At 49.9% G+C, this 18,748-nt stretch overlaps 1 protein-coding gene across 2 annotated transcripts in view; it reads left to right on the top strand.

Annotated features, from left to right (window-relative positions):
* The window catches only part of FLI1 (Fli-1 proto-oncogene, ETS transcription factor), a 111,037-nt gene that overhangs the window by 75,445 nt on the left and 16,844 nt on the right, over positions 1 to 18,748 (top strand). For both annotated transcript variants that reach the window (XM_084867293.1, XM_084867294.1), the window contains exon 5: positions 9,092 to 9,157. In XM_084867293.1, the coding sequence (XP_084723419.1) occupies positions 9,092 to 9,157 (66 nt within the window). The remainder of the gene's footprint in view (positions 1 to 9,091; positions 9,158 to 18,748) is intronic.

Below are 18,748 nucleotides of genomic sequence, written 5' to 3' on the forward strand. Positions count from 1 at the left end.
GCCGCGGTTTGCTGACCACTGACCTTGGCCTTAACTCTTCACCGGAAGTCCAGGCCGGGTGGTCTACCAATGGCCCCAAGGATGAAAGAGCTATTCTGTGGCCTAAAGGACAGTACTGATATCGGGAGTTGACGCTACAGATAAACAGATGTGGGCTCGTCCTACGAGAAAGCTGTCTCCCAGCTGGCCCTGCCCAGGGACAGACGGGCTGCCTCCACAGACAGCATTTGCTATCAGTGGCCGGGACAGCTGGGAATCTCAAAGGTGCTAAGGTTTGGAGGGAAAGGATTTGATGATTCTCAAGCTCCATCGAAGCTGAGATCCTTGGACAGGGCCTTTGTTGTCTCCTGGGCCCTGGGGCGGTGGGTTCTTCATCTGCTCTGCGCTGTCCAGCAGGTCTTCACTCTCTGTCTTGTTGGGCAGCAGTGTGCCTCGTGGATCTGGGCAACACTCGCTGGCTGCCAACATTGAACGTGTGAAAAGTGCCTCCGGGAGTTTCCCCCGGTGCCCCTGGGCTCCTCGGTCACCCCTCCGAGGCGTCTGGCATCCGGTGGGGAGTGGGGGTGACGCCGTATATGTTACCACCAGAGCCATGACCTCATGTCTGAGTCTTGCGGCAGCAGGAGGTCAGCGCGAGGCCCAGCCATTTCCAGAAAGGGGGCAACGTTCCACCCAGCTTTTTCCAATCCTCGGAGAAGGAGCGTTTTCTAACATCTCTATTTCCCAGCACTTCAGTGTTTATAGATTTTTTAAAAATTATAATAATAATAAGGTCTTTGCACAGAACCCTGCAACGAATGATGCTAGCTAGGCCGGGCAGCGGTGGGAGTGGGCATGAGACGCAGAGACCAGTAAAGGGAAAGGACTGGCCGAGCCTGCCTGTGTGCTTCTCCCCACTTCCGTTGGCAGGAGGCCAGGGCTCACAGACCCCTTTCCCCCCCACTTTGTGGGAGCGGAGATGGACCAAAGCAGCATGGGCCCAGTGATTCTGGTCTCCAGAACGATGCCCTTGTTGGGGAAATATCCAAACACATCCTGAGTTGATGTGGGGAAGGCCCATTCATGCCATGTGAGCCCCAGATCCCGCTTTCTGGCAGGTCCGTAAACAACCCAGATTCCTACTCTACTCAGACGCCCTGTCACAGAGGGACCCAAGCCACAGGCCCTGAAGTAAGATCAACATCTGTTCCGAAGGGCCAGGAATGTGGTGAGCTGGCCATTGGCAGCCACTGAGCAGGCTGGCTACTGACAGAGAGCAGATAATAGCGTGAGCGAAGGGGAGGGCAGGCGACGACGAAGTGGCGGCCAGAGAGTGTGCTATTTGGGGGGTACTGGTAGCAGGCAAGGAAGAGTATGGTTGGCGTCTTTTTCCTTTTTTTTTTTTAAATGTATATTTTTATTGATTTCAGAGAGACAGAAGCATCAATGATGAGAGAGTATCATTGATTGGCTGCCTCCTGCACACCCCACACTGCAGATCGAGCCCACAGTCCTGGCATATGCCCTGACCGGGAACCGAACTGTGACATCCAGGGTCATAGGTAGATGCTCAACCACCAAGCCACACTGGCCGGGCTCCTTTATTCTGTAAGAGTATGTGTGGACGTGAAGGAAGATGCCCCAAAGTCATAAAAAGAAAATGAAGTTTCCAGAAAGGAGATTATTAGTGGAACACGTGTCCGGAGTGGAGAGGAGATGGAACAAAGCATACATGTGGTACAGTGTGGAGTGAAACAGCTCAATGGAAATGGTTCTGTGTCTTGATAGAAAAACCACAGCTGTCTGCCAAAGCCAAAACCAAAATGCCCATATCGAGGCTCATACAGGCTCGCCCGGCATAGGACTGGCCCAGTCTGCAGGCCTTTGGAGGAACCTAGGCTTACAGTGGCCTGCTGGCCTGGAAGGCAGCTTTGATTCATGCTTCGTTTTCATTGCTGTCTACCTTCAGGCTCTAGCTTCTGGGACACTGTGGCCCCCGGTGGTGGTTGGCCTGCTAAGCCATGGCAGGAGGTCACGTGGCTGGTGGCCGTCTGCTACCTGGACAGCTGGGAACCCCCTGGTGTCCACCAGCATGTCCTCAAACACTGTATTGGTTTTGCAGATGGACTTCCAGGGGATGTTTTTGTGCTCAGACAGGGAGGCCGGCGCTTTGGGGGAAGAGGCCGGGCCACTGAGCAGAGGCAGGAGGAAGGGATGCTGGTGGCTGGGGCCGGGTCACCTGTCCTTCTGTTGAGGAGGGCACGGGGTTGAAACGTCTGCACTTGGGTAAGAAGTGGAAGGGAAATAGCTGAGCGTCTCCGCACAAAAGGAGGAAGTGCTGTGGGCTAAGGAGTCAGCAGAGACTCAGACCTGAGCTTTGAGTCAGGGGCTTCCAACTAGCTGTGCTTCCTCGCAGTCTGACCTTCCCAGACTTTCATAGCAAAAGGAAACCTTAGCCTTAGAGTAGGGGTGTCGAACTCAATTAGAGAAGGGGCCAAAATCTAAAATCCAGCCTAAATCGCGGGCCGAATGGTTTACTGAACAGTCATAAACTGACAATGTCATAAACTGACAGCGGAGTGCAGTGATTACAGCGCGGTGCGGGCCACATTGCAAGGCCTGGCGGGCTGGATTTGGCCCGCGGGCCTTGTGTTTGACACATGTGCCTTAGAGGATACAAAACCCTGGCATCACATTTACACGTTCTAAAAGGTGCCTGAGTAGTCTTTCTGGTTGTCTGAGAGGGAAGCTTTAAAAGTAAGCACTAAATCCAGGCTGACATGGATCAGTGATTAAGCATCGACCTATAAACCAGGAGGTCACGGTTCGATTCCCGGTCAGAGCACCTGCCATGGTTGCAGGCTCGATACCCTGTGTGGGGCGTGCAGAAGGCAGCTGATCAATGATTCTCTCTTATCATTGATGTTTCTGTCCGTTTCTCCCTCTCCCTTCCTCTCTGAAATCAATACAAATATATATTTTTAAAAATAAATAAAAGTAAGCACCACATTTTAAATGAATTGTCCAGGGTGGAGAACAAATAGCAATACCAAGCCCCTCCGCCCCCTGTCTGATAGCCCAGCTCGCTTGCATTTATCCGGCCTGCCTGCAGGTGCCTGTCCCTCAGGCCTGGGCTGGTAGGCTGTTCCCACAGAGTGGCCACACCCTGGTCCCGCTGTGACACTGCTCACTCTTAAGGGGGAGGTGAATGGTGGGCTGGGGAGGGTGCACAGAGCACTTAGGATCATTCCAGACCTCCCTGGGCTCAGGTGTGCACCTCCCCAGGTGTCATTCACTAGTGTACGTGGACATGACGCCCCCTTGTGGACACCACACAGGCTACTTACAATCCCCATTTTAAAGCAAAGGCAACTGAGGTTCAGGAATTGGTCAAAGGCAGGCAGCTAGTGGAGAGCAGCTGGTGTCTGAGACCCAGGCCTCTTAAGTCCTGGGCTGAGGCCGGGTCCACAGCTCCCCTTCCCCCCACCTGTGTGGAGAGGGGTCCGCAGACCTCATGCTAACCTGCACCACATCATCTTCCCTTCCCTGTGTCTGGAATCAACCTCCTCCATTGGGCCTGCCATGGAGAGAGCCAGACCACTTTCCCCACAGCCTGTTCAGTTTTTATTTGTCCCAAGAGATAAATGCTTTCCGAAAACTCGCCTGTGGCCTCCTGGAATGAGGCAGATTAAGCCAAACCCTTCACCACACTAACCGTGTCCTTCTCTCCTCCCCGCGGTGCCCACTCAGGACCCACCTGGCGGTCCCACCGTATCTCTCCGGGCACAGCCCGCTTGGCAGGGGCCTTATTTACAGCCCTGGCTGCGGGAAATGAGATTGGGCGGGACCTCAAAGGAAGTGAGAGCCAGTTCCCCAGCTGGCAGTTCAAAAGTGGGGCCACTGGGGGGAGTTTGGGGTTTCTGGGAGCCCAAAAGGTCCTGGGTGGGGCACCCTGGGCAGAAGAAAGAGACTTTTATCATTTTATAAAATAAGTTGGGTTCCATAGGTATAACTGGGTCTGGCCTGTGAACATTTCTAAGAAACGGTTTTTATTTATTTATTTTTAATATATTTTTATTGATTTCAGAGAGGAAGAGAGAGGGAGAGAGATAGAAGCATCAATGACGAGAGAGATCAGCTGCCTCCTGCACGCCCCACATGGGGAATCGAGCGCGAAACTCAGGCACATGCCCTGACCGGGTTCATAGGTCGGCGCTCAACCACTGAGCCACTACCGCGGAGCTAGGAAGCTGTGTTTTTCAGTAGGCGCGGCATGAGGGATGAAATATGTTGTGTGACAGGGAGGCCACAGCGTGGGTATCTGTCTTGATTCTCGTTTTTAATTTAGACTTAATGGGAAACACATTTCGCGTATTGTGGCATTCCCACCGGCAGCTCAGACAGTCGGGCCAAAGGTGATGGGCCCGGGCCATTAAGCCGGTGAAGTATTATCCCTGGCAGGCCCGGGTCCGACCGGGAAAGGACAGGGTCCCCTCAGAACAAAAGGCCAGGTTCCCCTGGACAGCCCCTCCTCCCCTCTGCCCTCGGCCCTCCCCATCCGAGCCATTGACTCGACGCAGAGAAAAGGGAGCCCCGGCTTCAATAGGCAGGAGACAAAGGCTTTGGCACTGGGACCCCGTTGTTGCTCCTGCGCCAGGTGTCCCCGATGAAGAGCCCCTTGGGGGGGGGGGGGGCAGCACAGAGCGGAAGAAAGCCCCATTGTCGGGCTCTGCCCCACACCTGCAAAGCGCCGCTCCGCTCCTTCCCATCTTTGTTCAGGCCCCAAATACCGGCTCCAGGATGGATCCCAAGTGGACACGGATTTTTTGTGATTCTGTTGTCACACTGGGAAGGCCATTGCATTCTCAACAGCAGCCACTTCATGCTTCTCGGGGCCCCCACTAAATAGACAGACACACAGGCCGGTACGCACACAGGAATACGAGACAAAGAAGCACGCCAATTGTCATCATGGACGCGAAACGTACAGAGGGGTGTGGAGCTCATGACTGTGCCATTCAAGGGGTTATCACAAGGTGAACCCACATGCTCGTTTAAATGCCCCCAGGGCAAAGGGTAGACTAGCAGCCCCCCCCCCCCCGCCCCCCGTGCCCTCTCTCCATCATCACCCCATTCTCCCTAAAGGTTAGCACCGTGTTGACTTCCACCCCCATTCGTGAGCGGTGTATCTCTTCAGTTCAGCCTGCAGGCTCTGCTGGACCCGAATGGGGTCCTTGCCCCCGGGCTGGGCTTTCTGGCTGTGTGACCCTGGCCAAGTGACTTGACTTCTCTGAATGTTGGTTTCCTCAGCAGTGAAAGGGGATCATGTGATACGGGTAAGGGTAAGGGTTAAGTGAGAGAACAGAGAGAAAGTGCTTGCCACAGTGAGCGTTTGATGACTTGGCTGCCTCCCCCTCATCTCAGCCCGTTTACTCTGAGGAGGGGCATCGGGAAAGACAGGCGGGGGGGCGCTCTCAGTGGACATTAGCCTCACGCAGAAGGAGCCTCAGAGCAGGAGAAAGAAATCCACAGTCACAGAGCGGGAGGCCAGGCTCGGGGAGGACCTCCTCCCATCGGAACAAGTTCCCTTAACACCAGCGTGTGCGGTGCCACCCTCCATAGCCGGAGGAGAGAATGAGGATGGAGAAGGAAGGGGGTGCTGGTCCCTGGCGGTGGGGGCAGATACCCGCCCCCCAAGAAGGCAGCCCCTCCTTCTAGGAGTGAAACTTGACCCAGGAACAGTCTTGAGGGCAAAACCCGTTCCCTAGGTCACCGTGAAAGATGTATTTCATGCGAGCTTTGCGGAGGTCAAAAGACCCTTTCTCTGGCTTTCTGGGAGTTTCCTGTGGAATTCTCGTGTGCCCAAACCAGGGCTCTCACCCCAGGGGGGAAATTTAATAAATGCGGTTTATCTAAGCTCCGTGCTCTTAGCTAAATCTGCACTAATGACTCAGGCAGCGTGCTCCTCCGAGACCATCATTTTTCTTTATTTGCTCCAGCCGTGAGGTTTCAGCCTGGGGAGGAGTGATGGAGGGAGGGAATGTCGGGGACAGAGAGGCAGACATTCTTGGTCTCACTCCTGAGACGTTTTCTGATTCCCCTGGGACGTTTGGTTCCATGTCTTTACCCGCTTTCAGGCATGAGGGATTATTCCTTCTTTTTTTATTTTTATTTTTTAAAAATATATTTTATTGACTTTTTACAGAGAGGAAAAGAGAGGGATAGAGAGTTAGAAACATTGATGAGAGAAAAACATCGATTAGCTGCCTCTTGCACACAGCCTATTGGGGATGTGCCTGCAACCAAGGTACATGCCCTTGACAGGAATTGAACCCGGGACTTTTCAGTCCGCAGGCCGACACTCTATCCACTGAGTCAAACCGGTTTTAGCTTCCTTCTTTTTTTAAATTTTATTTTATTGTTTCAAGTATTGCATATAGTATACATATATCTCCTTTTTCCCCCCATTGACCTTCCCCCAGCCTCCCCTACCCCTTGTCGCATGCCCTCATCCCACCCCCTTCCCCCAGTGTCTTGTGTCCATTGGTGTGCTTATATGCGTGCATACATTCTTTGGTTGATCGCCCCCACACTCCCCAGCCTTCCCATTTCTTCTTGCAGGAGAACCCATTTGTAACTCTGATTCCAGAGGCCAGGATCATGCTCATAAACCCTTTGATAATGGCTTTATTGTATGTAATCGTGGTGTCTGTGGGAAAGGGGATACACAAACAGCCATGATGATAGTTAGCATCGATTGAACACATATTATGATCCAAGGACTTTCGGAACAGTTTATATATATCGTCTTATTTGGTCCTCACAGTGCCACACTAGGTGTTATTGTTAGCCCATTTTATAAATGAGGAGCCCATGGCTTATGAGCTACACTGATGGATCACAAGGCTACCAAGTGGCAAAAAGGGCTCTAGTTTTATTAAAATACTAGAGGCTTGGTGCACGAATTTGTGCACAGGTGGGGTATCTTGGCCAGGCCAGCGATCAGGGCTGATAGAAGCCAGCCTGGGAGAGGGACCATGGGAGGTTGGCTATGGGAGCACACTGACCACCAGGGTGTAGCTGCTGCATTGAGTGTCATAGCTATTGGCTGGCCATCTGGTCCTCTGGTCATAATGGTCTTGTAGGCTTTTATATAGAGAGATATTTTTATTGATTTCAGAGACGGGATTGAGCCCATGACCAAGGCATATTCCCTTGATCTAACCTAGGACCCTTCAGTCTACAGGCTGACACTCTATCCATTGAGCCAAACTGACTAGGGCATGAGGGAGGGGGCTCTAATTTTAAAGCCTGATTTGCATAACATCTATATTAGGATGAGGTTGCCCCAGCCTCACGTGGTCTCTAATATTTCTGAGAAAGGAATAACCAAAGGCACCTGGTTCATGGAATTTGCATGTGTGTGACCGTCTCCTTACTAAGCCGGTGACCACGTGGCCATACTCTGTCACCACCTCCGCCCTCCTCTTTCTTGTCTGAAAGGATTTCAGAGCCAGAAAGAAGCCGCCCAGGCCAGGAGTCAGAGGTTCTAGGCAGATGGATGATTTTTCAAAAACTCTATCCCTCGGCGTCTGGCTGGGCAGGGCACACATTTTCTGGGCGGCACGCAACCGAACGCCCACAGCTGGGCGAGGCAGCAGCTCCACTCACCTCCCTGCCCTGGCTGAAGACTAAAAATAGGAGTGTCTGCCAGCCCGGTCCCTGCCCGGAGCCCTGGCACCCGAGCCAGGCAGCTCAGCCCAGGAGCAGGGAGGGCTGTGGTGGAAGACTTGTCAAGCTCTCGTATCCCTGTGAAAGCAGATTCCAGCCCCTCTGGGGAGCGCCTTAGTTTCCCCAGGAAAATCTCCAGGAAACTTGCAAAATAATAATAATAATAATAATAAGCTGACATTTTACAAAATAAAACTCTGGAATGTGCTTGAATCAGAGGAACAACCAGTTTTAGGAAAAAAGGGATGACAGCAAAAACTATCTCCTTTTATTTTTTTTATCCTTGCCCGAGGTCATGCTTATGGATTTGAGAGAGAGAGGAGGGAGAGGGAGGGAAACATCAACGGGAGAGGAACATCCATCAGTTGCTCCCCATATATGCCCTGACCGGGGATCGAACCCACAACTTTTTCATAGTATGGGATGGCATTCCAACCAACGGAGCCACCCAGCCGGGGCACAAGTTGTTATGCCTTTAAAATGCCTGCACTAGTGTCGATACAGACTAGGTCCCCATTACAGTGTCATTTTAAAAGATTGTATGTCAGCCCTCAGGGAGGACAGACAATCCAAAGTATCTTGCCTGTCATTTAGTTGTTGTCTTCTCTTAGACATATGCAAAAGGAGGCAACGTTATTATTAGGAGAGCGTTACAATTAGTGTGTCTCTCCTCTCCTCCCTCCCCCGCCCCCCCCAGCTCAGTGACTGAGCATCCAAGTGCCTGGCCCCCCAGCAAACGGACCTGCACAGAAACCCAGAGGCCATCGGAGCAGGAAGCAACTGCTCAGACCTCTCCTCCAGGGCTTGGAAGGCCCAAGCGGCCGGCCAGCACTGGCCAACTCTGGCCCGTGTACAAAACAAAACAAAAACAAAGAAGAATGTGCGGCCGCGACTGTGCCTCAGGCCTGCGGGGCCTGGACTCTCTCGGCCGGCCTCAAAGCATGCCAGCCCCGGCTGCAGATCAAGCCCATCATTTTGCTGATGAGAAATCACGGTCTAGACATATAAAGCTGCTTACGGGGTGTGAGGGGCAGAACCGGGACGGGCCCTGGTGTTCCAATTCCCCGTCCTCCGTGTTCCTGCCATGACGTGGCATGGCCCCGAGGAGCTCTGAAGCATGAAGGCTGCTGGGAGGGCATGTGTGTGTGTGTGTGTATCCCACCGGCAATCGTTCTGTCCTCACCCGCTCTGACCCTGACCCAGGAAGCTGTGACAGTCCCCAGGGTGGATCCCAGTGACTTTTTCTTTCTCCCAAGGACTCAGTTCCCCATCCCGTCTCTCTGTCTCTGTCCCTCCCACTCAGTCCCTTCGCATGTCACCTCCTACTCTTCTTTGCAGGACCGAGTCTGGGTTCTAACCTGCTTTTGCTTTTGCCTTTCAGGTTCACTGTTGGCCTATAACACCCCCTCCCACACAGACCAGTCCCCACGGCTGAGTGTCAAAGAAGGTAAGTCTGTTCCCTCGTGGACCTAGACTGTTCCTCGGTTCCGTGCTGCTGAGATGGGTGGGGGTCTCAGGTCTGTGCACAGCCCTCTGGTTTCACACAGCTTTCTCACACACGAGACAAGAGAGACAAGATGCGAGAGCTTATCCTGCTTGTGCCACTGGTTGGGGGGAAAAATACCACAAGCTTTCTAAATGTTGTGTCATAATATCATAAAGATATGACTCAAAAGTTGTGACCCCACAAAAGAAAATGTTTGGTCATCGAATGACATGGATATGGCTCGCTTTCCAAGCTGAAAATTGGGTTTTCCCTGCCGGGATAATGAAATAAAGATCGTGGGGATGCTTGCAATGCTACATTTCAAAGTTTTGAGAACAAATTTTCGCAATTCCGAAGTGGTGATTTGAGGATTTAGTCTAGTTGGTTTGGTTTGGTTTGGTTTGGTTAAGGGAGAAAGAAAACAGACTTTGCAAACAATGTTTGCCAGTGACAATTTTAGCAAAGATGACAATAGCATTTCTTAGCATCTTTATTTCTGAAACAATATGGTAAAGGTTTATTGCTCCAGATACTGTGCTAGATTCTAGGCTTTTAAACAAGTGGATAGAATGATCTGAGGGAGAGAGAAAAAAATGTGAATGAGAAAAATCCACCCAAGGCAAAAGAAAAATTCCTTGGAAGAGAGGATTCTTATGTGGGGACTCTGTAAAAAAAAAAAAATCAATAAAATATATATTTTTAAAAAAGAATGAATGGAAGCATGACAGACATTCTCTCTACCTTGCTCTCTCCTTCACTACTTTCTCTTTAGTTGCACATCTGCCATTATATAGAATGAAGGCAGAAGATTTTAGTGTTGGTTGCATTTAGAGTAACACAGTATAATATTCCAGAGAAAGATAATGTCCTTCTAATGGAAGAAAGTTCGAGAGCATTTGGTTCAGAATCCTCATGGGCTATGGAGGACACAGACACCCACACTGCCTGGGTGTCTTGGCCAAGGCCACACCTTTGATCACATAGGACTTTGTGTTTCCTGTTAATAATTTATAATCAGATGATGACCAAAAAAAAATTAGTGGAGAAAATATACAACATGATGGACCTGATTGTAAACTTCTGTGGTTTTCACTTGCTTCCTTCTCCCTTACCCCAACCTGGGCCGGTCTTATTTATGCTACTGTTTTCCTTTCCAAATCAATTTATTTCATTTCGCCAGACATTCTTGCAGCGCAAGCCACATTGTACTTGATGGCCTATTTAATACCATGTTGATCATCTCAATAAGAGAGAGAATGTAGCCCAGCTGGCTTGGTTCAGCATCATCCCAAACATCGTAGAGGTCGCTGGTTCGATTCCTGGTCAGGGCAGAAGCCCGGCTTGTGGGCTCCATCCCTGATAGAGGGAGGGCAGGAGGCAGCCGATTTATGTTTCTCTATCCCCAATGTTTCTATCTTCTCTCCCTCTCCCTTCCTCTCTCTCTAAAAAATCAATAAAAACGTATTTTTTTTTTAAAGGGGAGAGAAAATGTATTAGAGTAACACCCTGGCTTGGTGGTCAGGGCACTTTCGGCCTACTTTGGAGAAACCCCTTCCTCCCCTGAGCCTTAGTTTCCCAGCAAGTGAAGGGGCTGGACTACGAAGTCAGCTCCAGTCGAGCCCAGCCTCTCCAGCTGTGGCTCCGTAGGCAGGACTTGGGGCCACAGAGGGAGGGCTTTGCCTCCAACCAGAGCCACGCTGCTCCCATCTGTTTCAATTACGGAACTTCCTTTCCCTTGCAGACAGGCACCCACTTCTTGGAAGGAGGGAAGGAAAGAAGAGAAAGGGAGAGGAAGGCCTGGAGGGAGAGGGGAAAAGAGGAGTGAGGGAGTGAGGGAGAGAGGGGGAGAGAAAGAGAGACGGAGGGAGGAAAGGAATAAGGAGATCCCTCAAAGTCCCTCCAGCCCCACAGGCTGAGGCTAATGAGACTCTGGGTCTCACGACAGATTTTGGTTTGGAAGCCGGTTTGTCGGAGCTGAACTGGATTAATAGCCACCACATTGCTCCCCCGGGGGGGTCTTAGCTTTCAGCCCCCCACCCCCTACCTGCGAGTTGCAGTCCCTGATCCTTTTGTGTGCAGGGAGTGCATCTGTAAGGCCACGGGCTCATTCAGGCATCTCAGGAGCAGCTCACAGGAGAGGGAGCAGCGACCCTCTCCTGACATGAATGAGCTGCATGAGCGGCAGCATCCTGGCGAGTGCCCGCTGTGCTGCCAGATCGCATTCAGGTGCTGCCGGCACTTATCTCCCTGCGTCGGCCCGGGCCTCCTGAGACGATTAGGGCTGCGCTTTGCAGGTGCATCTTTTGTCCCCAGGAACGCTTCCCACTTGAGCTGTCATGCTGCTGTGTCGCCTCCCCCTCCTGAGGTGGTCAGACCTCAGCCACAATGCAAAGTGCATTAGCAAGACAAAGCTAATCAGGCCTCTATATCCTCCCCAATTCAATCGCCTCCCCACCTCCTCGCTCCTGCTTTTCTCTCATCCCTACCTTTAGTTCTTAAAATACTAAAGGGGAAAAATAAAGGGGACACACAGTGCAATCCTGGCTCCGTGATGTTCAAATGAAGAGACACACAGAGCCCCCACACAAACCGAATCCCTCTGAAGCACCAGCTGCGTGTGTGTGTGTGTGTGTGTGTGTGTGTGTGTGTGCGCGCGCACACACACATGCTTCACACAGGGCAGGTGCTGGCACCGGGCACAAAGGAAAGAAGTTCAGGAGGTGATGTCTATGAATGCTTCTTCAATGCTCTTATCAAAGTAGAATGCCTTTTGACTTGCACCGGCCCAATCACTCCCCCCACCTACCCCCCGTACCCCCAGCTTGTCTCTTGAAAATGATTGCACGCTCTAAAGGTTATTTGTGCCCACGAAGTAAGACTTGTTTTTAACGTTTCATCTATAGCAGCCTGAAGCCCCTTTATGAAATAGTCTCTGGTCGTAGAGGGGACCCAGCTAGAACAGTTGTTCTTTCTACTGTTCGTTATCAGGGCTCATGCACTTGAGTCATGCAGAATGGAAGCATTCATTGTCCATTTGCAAGAGCAGCCACCCCCATCGTCTGTGTAGAATGTAGAATTCGCGATGCTTCAGACACATTGGCAGAGCTGTGCCTCTGCTCTCCAGCCCGGCAGCTTCCCTGGGCGGTAGATGTGGTTCTTTCCATTTCGCAGACGGAAACAGTGAGGCCGGGCGATGTTAAATTGCTGGCTGAAGGGCACCCAGGGACTCGACAGCAGAGCAGGACTCAAACCCAGGCTGTGGGATTCAACATCCCTTGCTGCAGAAGGTCTGCCTGACAGACAGCCTGTCCCCTCTGGCTGATGTTGCATGGAAACAAGACCCGGCCTGAGGGTAGTTCGGGCGGAGATTTTAATTCCCCCATTATTTTTCTCTGTCCCTGCAGTTTTCCCACCCTCACCCCTACCTGCATCCCTCTTCTACTTTCTTTCCCCAAAAACGAATTCATACGCACCCCCACTTGGCACTACCCCCCTGTCCTCACTACACACAGAACCGCCTGCTGAGCTTTATTAAAAATACCGAGGCTGTAGGACAAATACTATTTGAATCCTCTCCTATGAGGTACTTGGCCAGGCAAACAGAAAGTAGAATGGTGGCTCCAAGGCCTGGGGGAGCGGGAGGAGGGATGGTGAGTTGTCATTTAATGGGACAGTTTCAGGGTGGAAAGATGAGCCACACAGACAGGGCAGCCCTATGTGTTCATGTTGGGTTTGGGGGAAGGGACCAGGGGAGTTCCTGGGGGTGTGTAGGAGTGTGCCCTATGGGGGCACCAAGGCCTCAGTGTGACATGAGCTCACGAAACTGAAAGTGGGTTGTGTCACTGTGAGACAGGAAGTTCAGCAAAGGAGCGGAGCCAGGGATCTGCTTCAGAATGACCACGGCAGCAGGGGAAGGGGAAGGGGAAAGGGACAAGGTGGAGGCAAGAGCAGAGCTGCGATAGGATTGACAGGATGAAGGAAGGGGCCATGGGGTTCAGTAGTTTCCTCTCTGCTTTTCTTTCCTTTCCTTTTTTAAAAAAATATATTTTTATTGATTATTCAGAGAGGAAGGGAGAGGGAGAGAAACATCAAGGATGAGAGGGAATCATTGATCAACCGCCTCCTGCATGGGCCACACTGGGGATCAAATCCACAACCCGGGCATGTGCCCTGACCAGGAATCAAACTGTGACCTCCTGGTTCAGAGGTTAACGCTCAACCACTGAGCCACCCCAGCTGGGCTCCTCTCTGCATTACTACATCTTTGAAATTTCCTATGATTGAAAAGATGCCCCGAGAACTTTAGTTTTAATGAGAGAACATGGATGAGTGCAGAATATTTATGCCTAAAGCTGGCACTCCCTCCTACCTTCTTCCCCCCCCGCCCCCCCTATGTGTTATGCAGTGAAAGAGGACGCCATGTGTCCAGGTCAGCACCGGGGGTGTCGCATCCTGCGTGGAGGGTGCAGGAGCATGTGTTCAGGTGTTCCGTGTGGGCATGGGCCTTGCTGTTGCCTGGCCGGGGTAGCGTGTGGGGGGTGGTCTGGAACACGTGTGCCGTCGGAAAAGGCCTGTAAGGCTGTGAGGTAATGCGCTGGTATTTTGGGGAGTAAATAACATCTCTCCGGCAGCAGGTCAGATGGCTCCCCGGCCCGGCCATGGCCCACTCTGCAGCACTTAAATCCCAGGCGCTGGAAGGCTCACAGGAGGGCCTGTTAAGAACTTTGTCATCATATGTTTTTCCTTTATGATGAAATACCGCTAATCCATTTTTAGCAAAAGTGGGGATGATTGCTGGCTGTGTGTGTGTGTGTGTGTGTGTGTGAGAGAGAGAGAGAGAGAGAGAGAGGGCTCACACTGCTTCTGCGGTCCAAAGGCAAGATTTATTATTACAGAATAGACAGTAGCTTGCTCTCTTGGTTTTTTTTTAATATTAAAAAAATGTTTTCCTTTGAAATTCCAGAGTTAATGTTTTGTCTGCTTTCGATCTGACCCCTTTTGGAGAGCAGCATGCTTTTGTGTGTGCTTTTTTTTTCTTCTTTGCCAGAGAGAGAGATAGAAAGAGAGGGAGGGAGAGAGGAGAAAGAGAGAGAGAGGGAGAGAGAGAAAGAGACAGAGAGAGAGAGAGAGAGAGAGAGAGAGAGAGAGAGAGAGAGAGAGAGAGAGAGCGAGCGCTGGAAACAAAGAATCCTTGTCTGTAAGCGAAGCAGGCAGGAAACCCCAGTCCCCAGGGAGCTCCGCCAGCCAGGCCTGTCCCGGAGTCAGACTCCAGCCTCTGAATTCAATCTGACAGCTTGTCTGGGACACTTTCTAAGTAACCATTCTCCTTCCTTTCTCTGAGGAACAGAACTGCTATTTTTTTCGGTGGGTGTGCTGCATGTGCTGTTATCACACATGTGTGGGTTGCACGGCGACCAGGACACGCTTTCTCTCCATTATGGCCGGCACTTCGCCTGTTTCCTGGGACAAGTGTAAACTGGTTCCATGATAAGGAGGCCAACAGCGCCCAGCGTGGTGCTGTTGCAGGTACAGAGGCATGTGGCAGGGGCATGTCATCTTTCTTTGGTGCTAGTGAAGGCGTGGGTTCCCTGATTGGAAATAAGGGAATTCCATCTCAAGAACTATTCACATTGTGCAGGTTTTATGTCTTTGAGGATCTTTTACAAAATATGTACGCAAATGTCTTCTAATGACCATTCTGGCTTTAATTCATTCTTTTCTACCCCAGACATGTCCCTGCAAGAGAGAATTCAGAGGTGACCTCCCCAGCATTCAAAGTGGGGTCCTTCTGCCTCTTGCCTCCTCCAGTTACTCAGATGGGGTGACTGTGCCACCAGAAAGTGAGGGATGGTGGGGCAAAGCCAAGCGTTCTGACATGCGCATTTGGAGGCCATTCAGCTTCAGCTATGTGGAACCACAGAGGCACAGAAAAGGAATTGATACATCGAGTAATAAGATTGCAATACACTTAATTTTTTAAAATGAGGGGAGATGGATATTAGTCCAATAAACCTAGTTGTGAAATGTCCCTCCAACTACAACAGGTAGACAACCCCTTTCTTCTCTAAGCTTCATTGGCCCATGGCTCTCCAAGAAGAGAAAGAAAGGTATCAGAATACCTGGGACCATTTTAAAGACACCTGCCAGGATGCTTCAGCCACCCCATTCCACATCACCTTCTCATTTATATGCACCCTTGGCAGGTGAAGGAGCCCAGGAGGAAGATGGAACTGAGCATCTGTTCTTAAAATAAGTGCCTTCCATTGCTTCTGAAACCTCACACCCCCCCCCCCCACCACCACCACCACCATCCCTACTGTCAAGTGCTTTATTGGAACACTTAACAGAAAAGCAATCCCTTTCTGCCACTACAGTGCGGGTCTTTCTCCTACCTCTACCAAAAGGTACCCAGGGCCCTTTCCTGGTCTTGAATGCTTAGAGGTTCCCACGTTGATGTTGACATTCCTGCCTGCCTTGGGCATGTCTTTTGTCTTTATGTTCATCAAAGCTGTTCTTAGATGCTCCCTGGAGAAATCAGGAATGTCATAGGCTGTAGGAAAGGTACTTTGGAGCAACTTGACCCCCAGAGCATCCTTAGACTCAGCCAGACTACAGCCTTTCCCAGCCCCACCAAGGAACCCCCCTTCCCCGCCCCCATCTGTGACCTTGAGTACTCAGCTGGCCAGAGCTCCATCACCTCTCAGTGGCATTTCACACTTACTAAGTAGGACATAGGGGTTTTTGCATTTCCAATTCATCTCCAAATTCTTTACTGCTACTATTTTAGGCCTCCCATCTCTACCAACTTTCACTTTGACTTGCATTTTTCATCCCATTCCAGATAGCAAAACTAAGACTCAAAACGAAATTGCCTTCGGTTGCTGTAACTCCATTTCCACTACCATGCGATCTTGTTTTGTAATAGAAACTAGAAGTGATCCCTGTTGGCTTTTCTGAGGAGTGGGGTCCCCAAGTGCTTTGGAAATAAAAGGCTAGGTCTACAAGTGTTCCCGACGGCCCACCTCAACACAGAGTATTCCAGAGGCATTTGTTCTACTACATGCACTGATTTTGAAATTCTACAGGGAGGTTCTCTGAGGGCAGCAGTAGCTGGAGAGTATTGAAAGATTGTTTAGTCTCATGCTCATCAAGCAGATTCTATCAATCCATCCATCTGTCTATCTCTCTCCCGGAGAAAGAGGGGAGCTTCTCTCCTGCCCGACAGCAGTGTTGAGGTTTGGGGCATGTTTTAGTGAAAAGTCCAGGCAGAGGTAGCATCATCAGCTTCTATAATAATAAAAATGTAATATGCTAATTAGGCCGGACATCCTTGTGGACGACTTTCTGAATGAAACCAGAGCTGTGAGGGAAGCCCAAGTCCAGGGTGCAGAAGGCAAGGCCTACTCTTGCATGAATTTTGTGCATCAGGCTTCTAAAAATATATATATTTTTTATTGGTTTCAGAGAGGAGGGAGAGGGAGAGAGAGATAGAAACATCAATGATAAGAGAGAATCATTGACCGGCTGCCTCCTGCTGCCTCCTGTGCACCACCTACTGGAGTTCAAGTCCACAGCCTGGACTGGAATCGAACCCGGGACCCTTCAGTCCATAGGCTGATGCTCAATCCACTGAGCCAAACCAGCTAGGGCACATCTTCCTCTCTTTAGAGAATCCCCTAGCTAACATAAAAAAGAACTCATTTCTTTTGGGAGAAGATAGTCTTCGAGGAAGAAATACTATGGCTAGAAACACTAAAAGGGACATATATCAGCTTTTCCTCTTGAGTCTCAGAGATCTGTAAGCTGAAGGTCAATCAAAAGTTTAACATGTCTCTGTGATGAAGTTCAAGTTCTTGTGTCAGGCATCCTCTAAAGAGAAAGTGGTTCATTAAGTGAGGCTATTACTTTATATCAAAATCCAACACATGCTTCAGTGCCCAGTTCAAGTTCCAGCCCAGTTCAAGATATATTTTCCTTACTCCCAGACATTGCCATCACTTCTCAGAATCCTCCCACACACACGAGATATCCATGAACCTAATTACCACACCAGTACCTGCTCTTCTCTAATTGTGACTTTTTTCCAGTCCTGTAGCTATTCAGTAAGTACTACTGACAGTAATGGATTCACTGGGGAAGGAAAATGTAGTCTTTGACCATTTAATTTAACATTGACTCAATTCTTCTGCTTTCCTAAAGAAAGAACCAGAGGAAATTAGCTCTGGCTGACACAAGAAAGATTACCTTCTCATCGCCAATGAATTAAACTCTGGAAAAGAATAGCAGCCAACATTCTATAGGACACATTGGAGTAGTAGAAGCATTTTCTCAGGCGTGAGCTCATTTATTCTCCACGTAACCCCGTGGGGACTAAATAGGCCATTTGCTTTTCCAGACCCTTAAATTTTAGAGGAGTTATTTCTCTCTGAGTATCTCCCTTTTACAGATAGGTTAACTGAGACTTAGAGGTATTAGCCACGTGCCAGCTGACAGAGAAGTGAGGCAAACCAAGGTGTTCTGAACCCCAATCCAGCATTCCCTCTATTGCAAGGAGCTGTTTCCCTATTTGGAATGGATGAACGAGAAGTGATGGAATCTTTTCCCGTGAAAAATCTTTGGAGCCTTTAAGAAAAACCACAAACAGCCTTCTGCTTGATAACATTGAGCTACGACTCTTCCAGAGAGATGAAAATTGTTCTTGGTATCATTTGGAAAAATCTTTGAGCTTTTAAATGGGTTTTGGCCTGCCTGTAAAAGAATCATCAGTCCTGCCCAATATCCTAGAGGAGTTTAGAGAAAGGAAGTTTTCATGGCATGAGTCATACTTTCAATTTCTATTAAAATTCTTATATGGCCACATATGATTTCTCTCATGCTTCAGGCCTCCAGGCCTGTGCTAATTTGCATGTCTGGTTTAGATAATGTCTGAGGTACCTTCCAGGATGAAAAGAAGCCTCTAATTCTATTATGTAAGACCATGTTCTAACTTCCAGAATTGATGGCTCTTTTTTTTTTTTTTTTTCTTCCAACTCCTGGGCTCTTGCTGTGTGGATGCAGGATTCAGGGACAGAAGCATGTCATGCTCACTACCAGGCCATGAAGATGGCATGTTTAGGATGACTTCCATGTCCACTTAAAATATATATATATATATATATATATATATATATATATATATATATAGAGAGAGAGAGAGAGAGAGAGAGAGAGAGAGAGAGAGAGAGAGAGCGAGCGCAAAATTATAACACTAGTATATATGTATGATTGATTTCAGAGAGGAAGGAGGAGAGAGAGAGAGAGAAACATCAATGACAAGAGAGTATGATTGATTGGCTGCCTCCTGCATGCCCCACACTGGGGATCAAGCCGGCAACCCGGGCATGTGCCCTGACCGGGAATGGAACCGGGACCTCCCTCCCAGTTCATGGTTCGTAGATCAAAGCTCAACCACTGAGCCTCACCAGGTAGGCCACCTGTCCAGTTTTCCCAGACTGAGCCCAGAGAACTGCCTTTCCCCTAAGACCACTTCAGATTCGAATCAAAGGGCAAACA

Source organism: Pipistrellus hanaki (genome assembly GCF_964339955.1).
Source record: "Pipistrellus hanaki genome assembly, chromosome: 19".
Classification (NCBI taxonomy): Eukaryota; Metazoa; Chordata; class Mammalia; order Chiroptera; family Vespertilionidae; genus Pipistrellus; species Pipistrellus hanaki.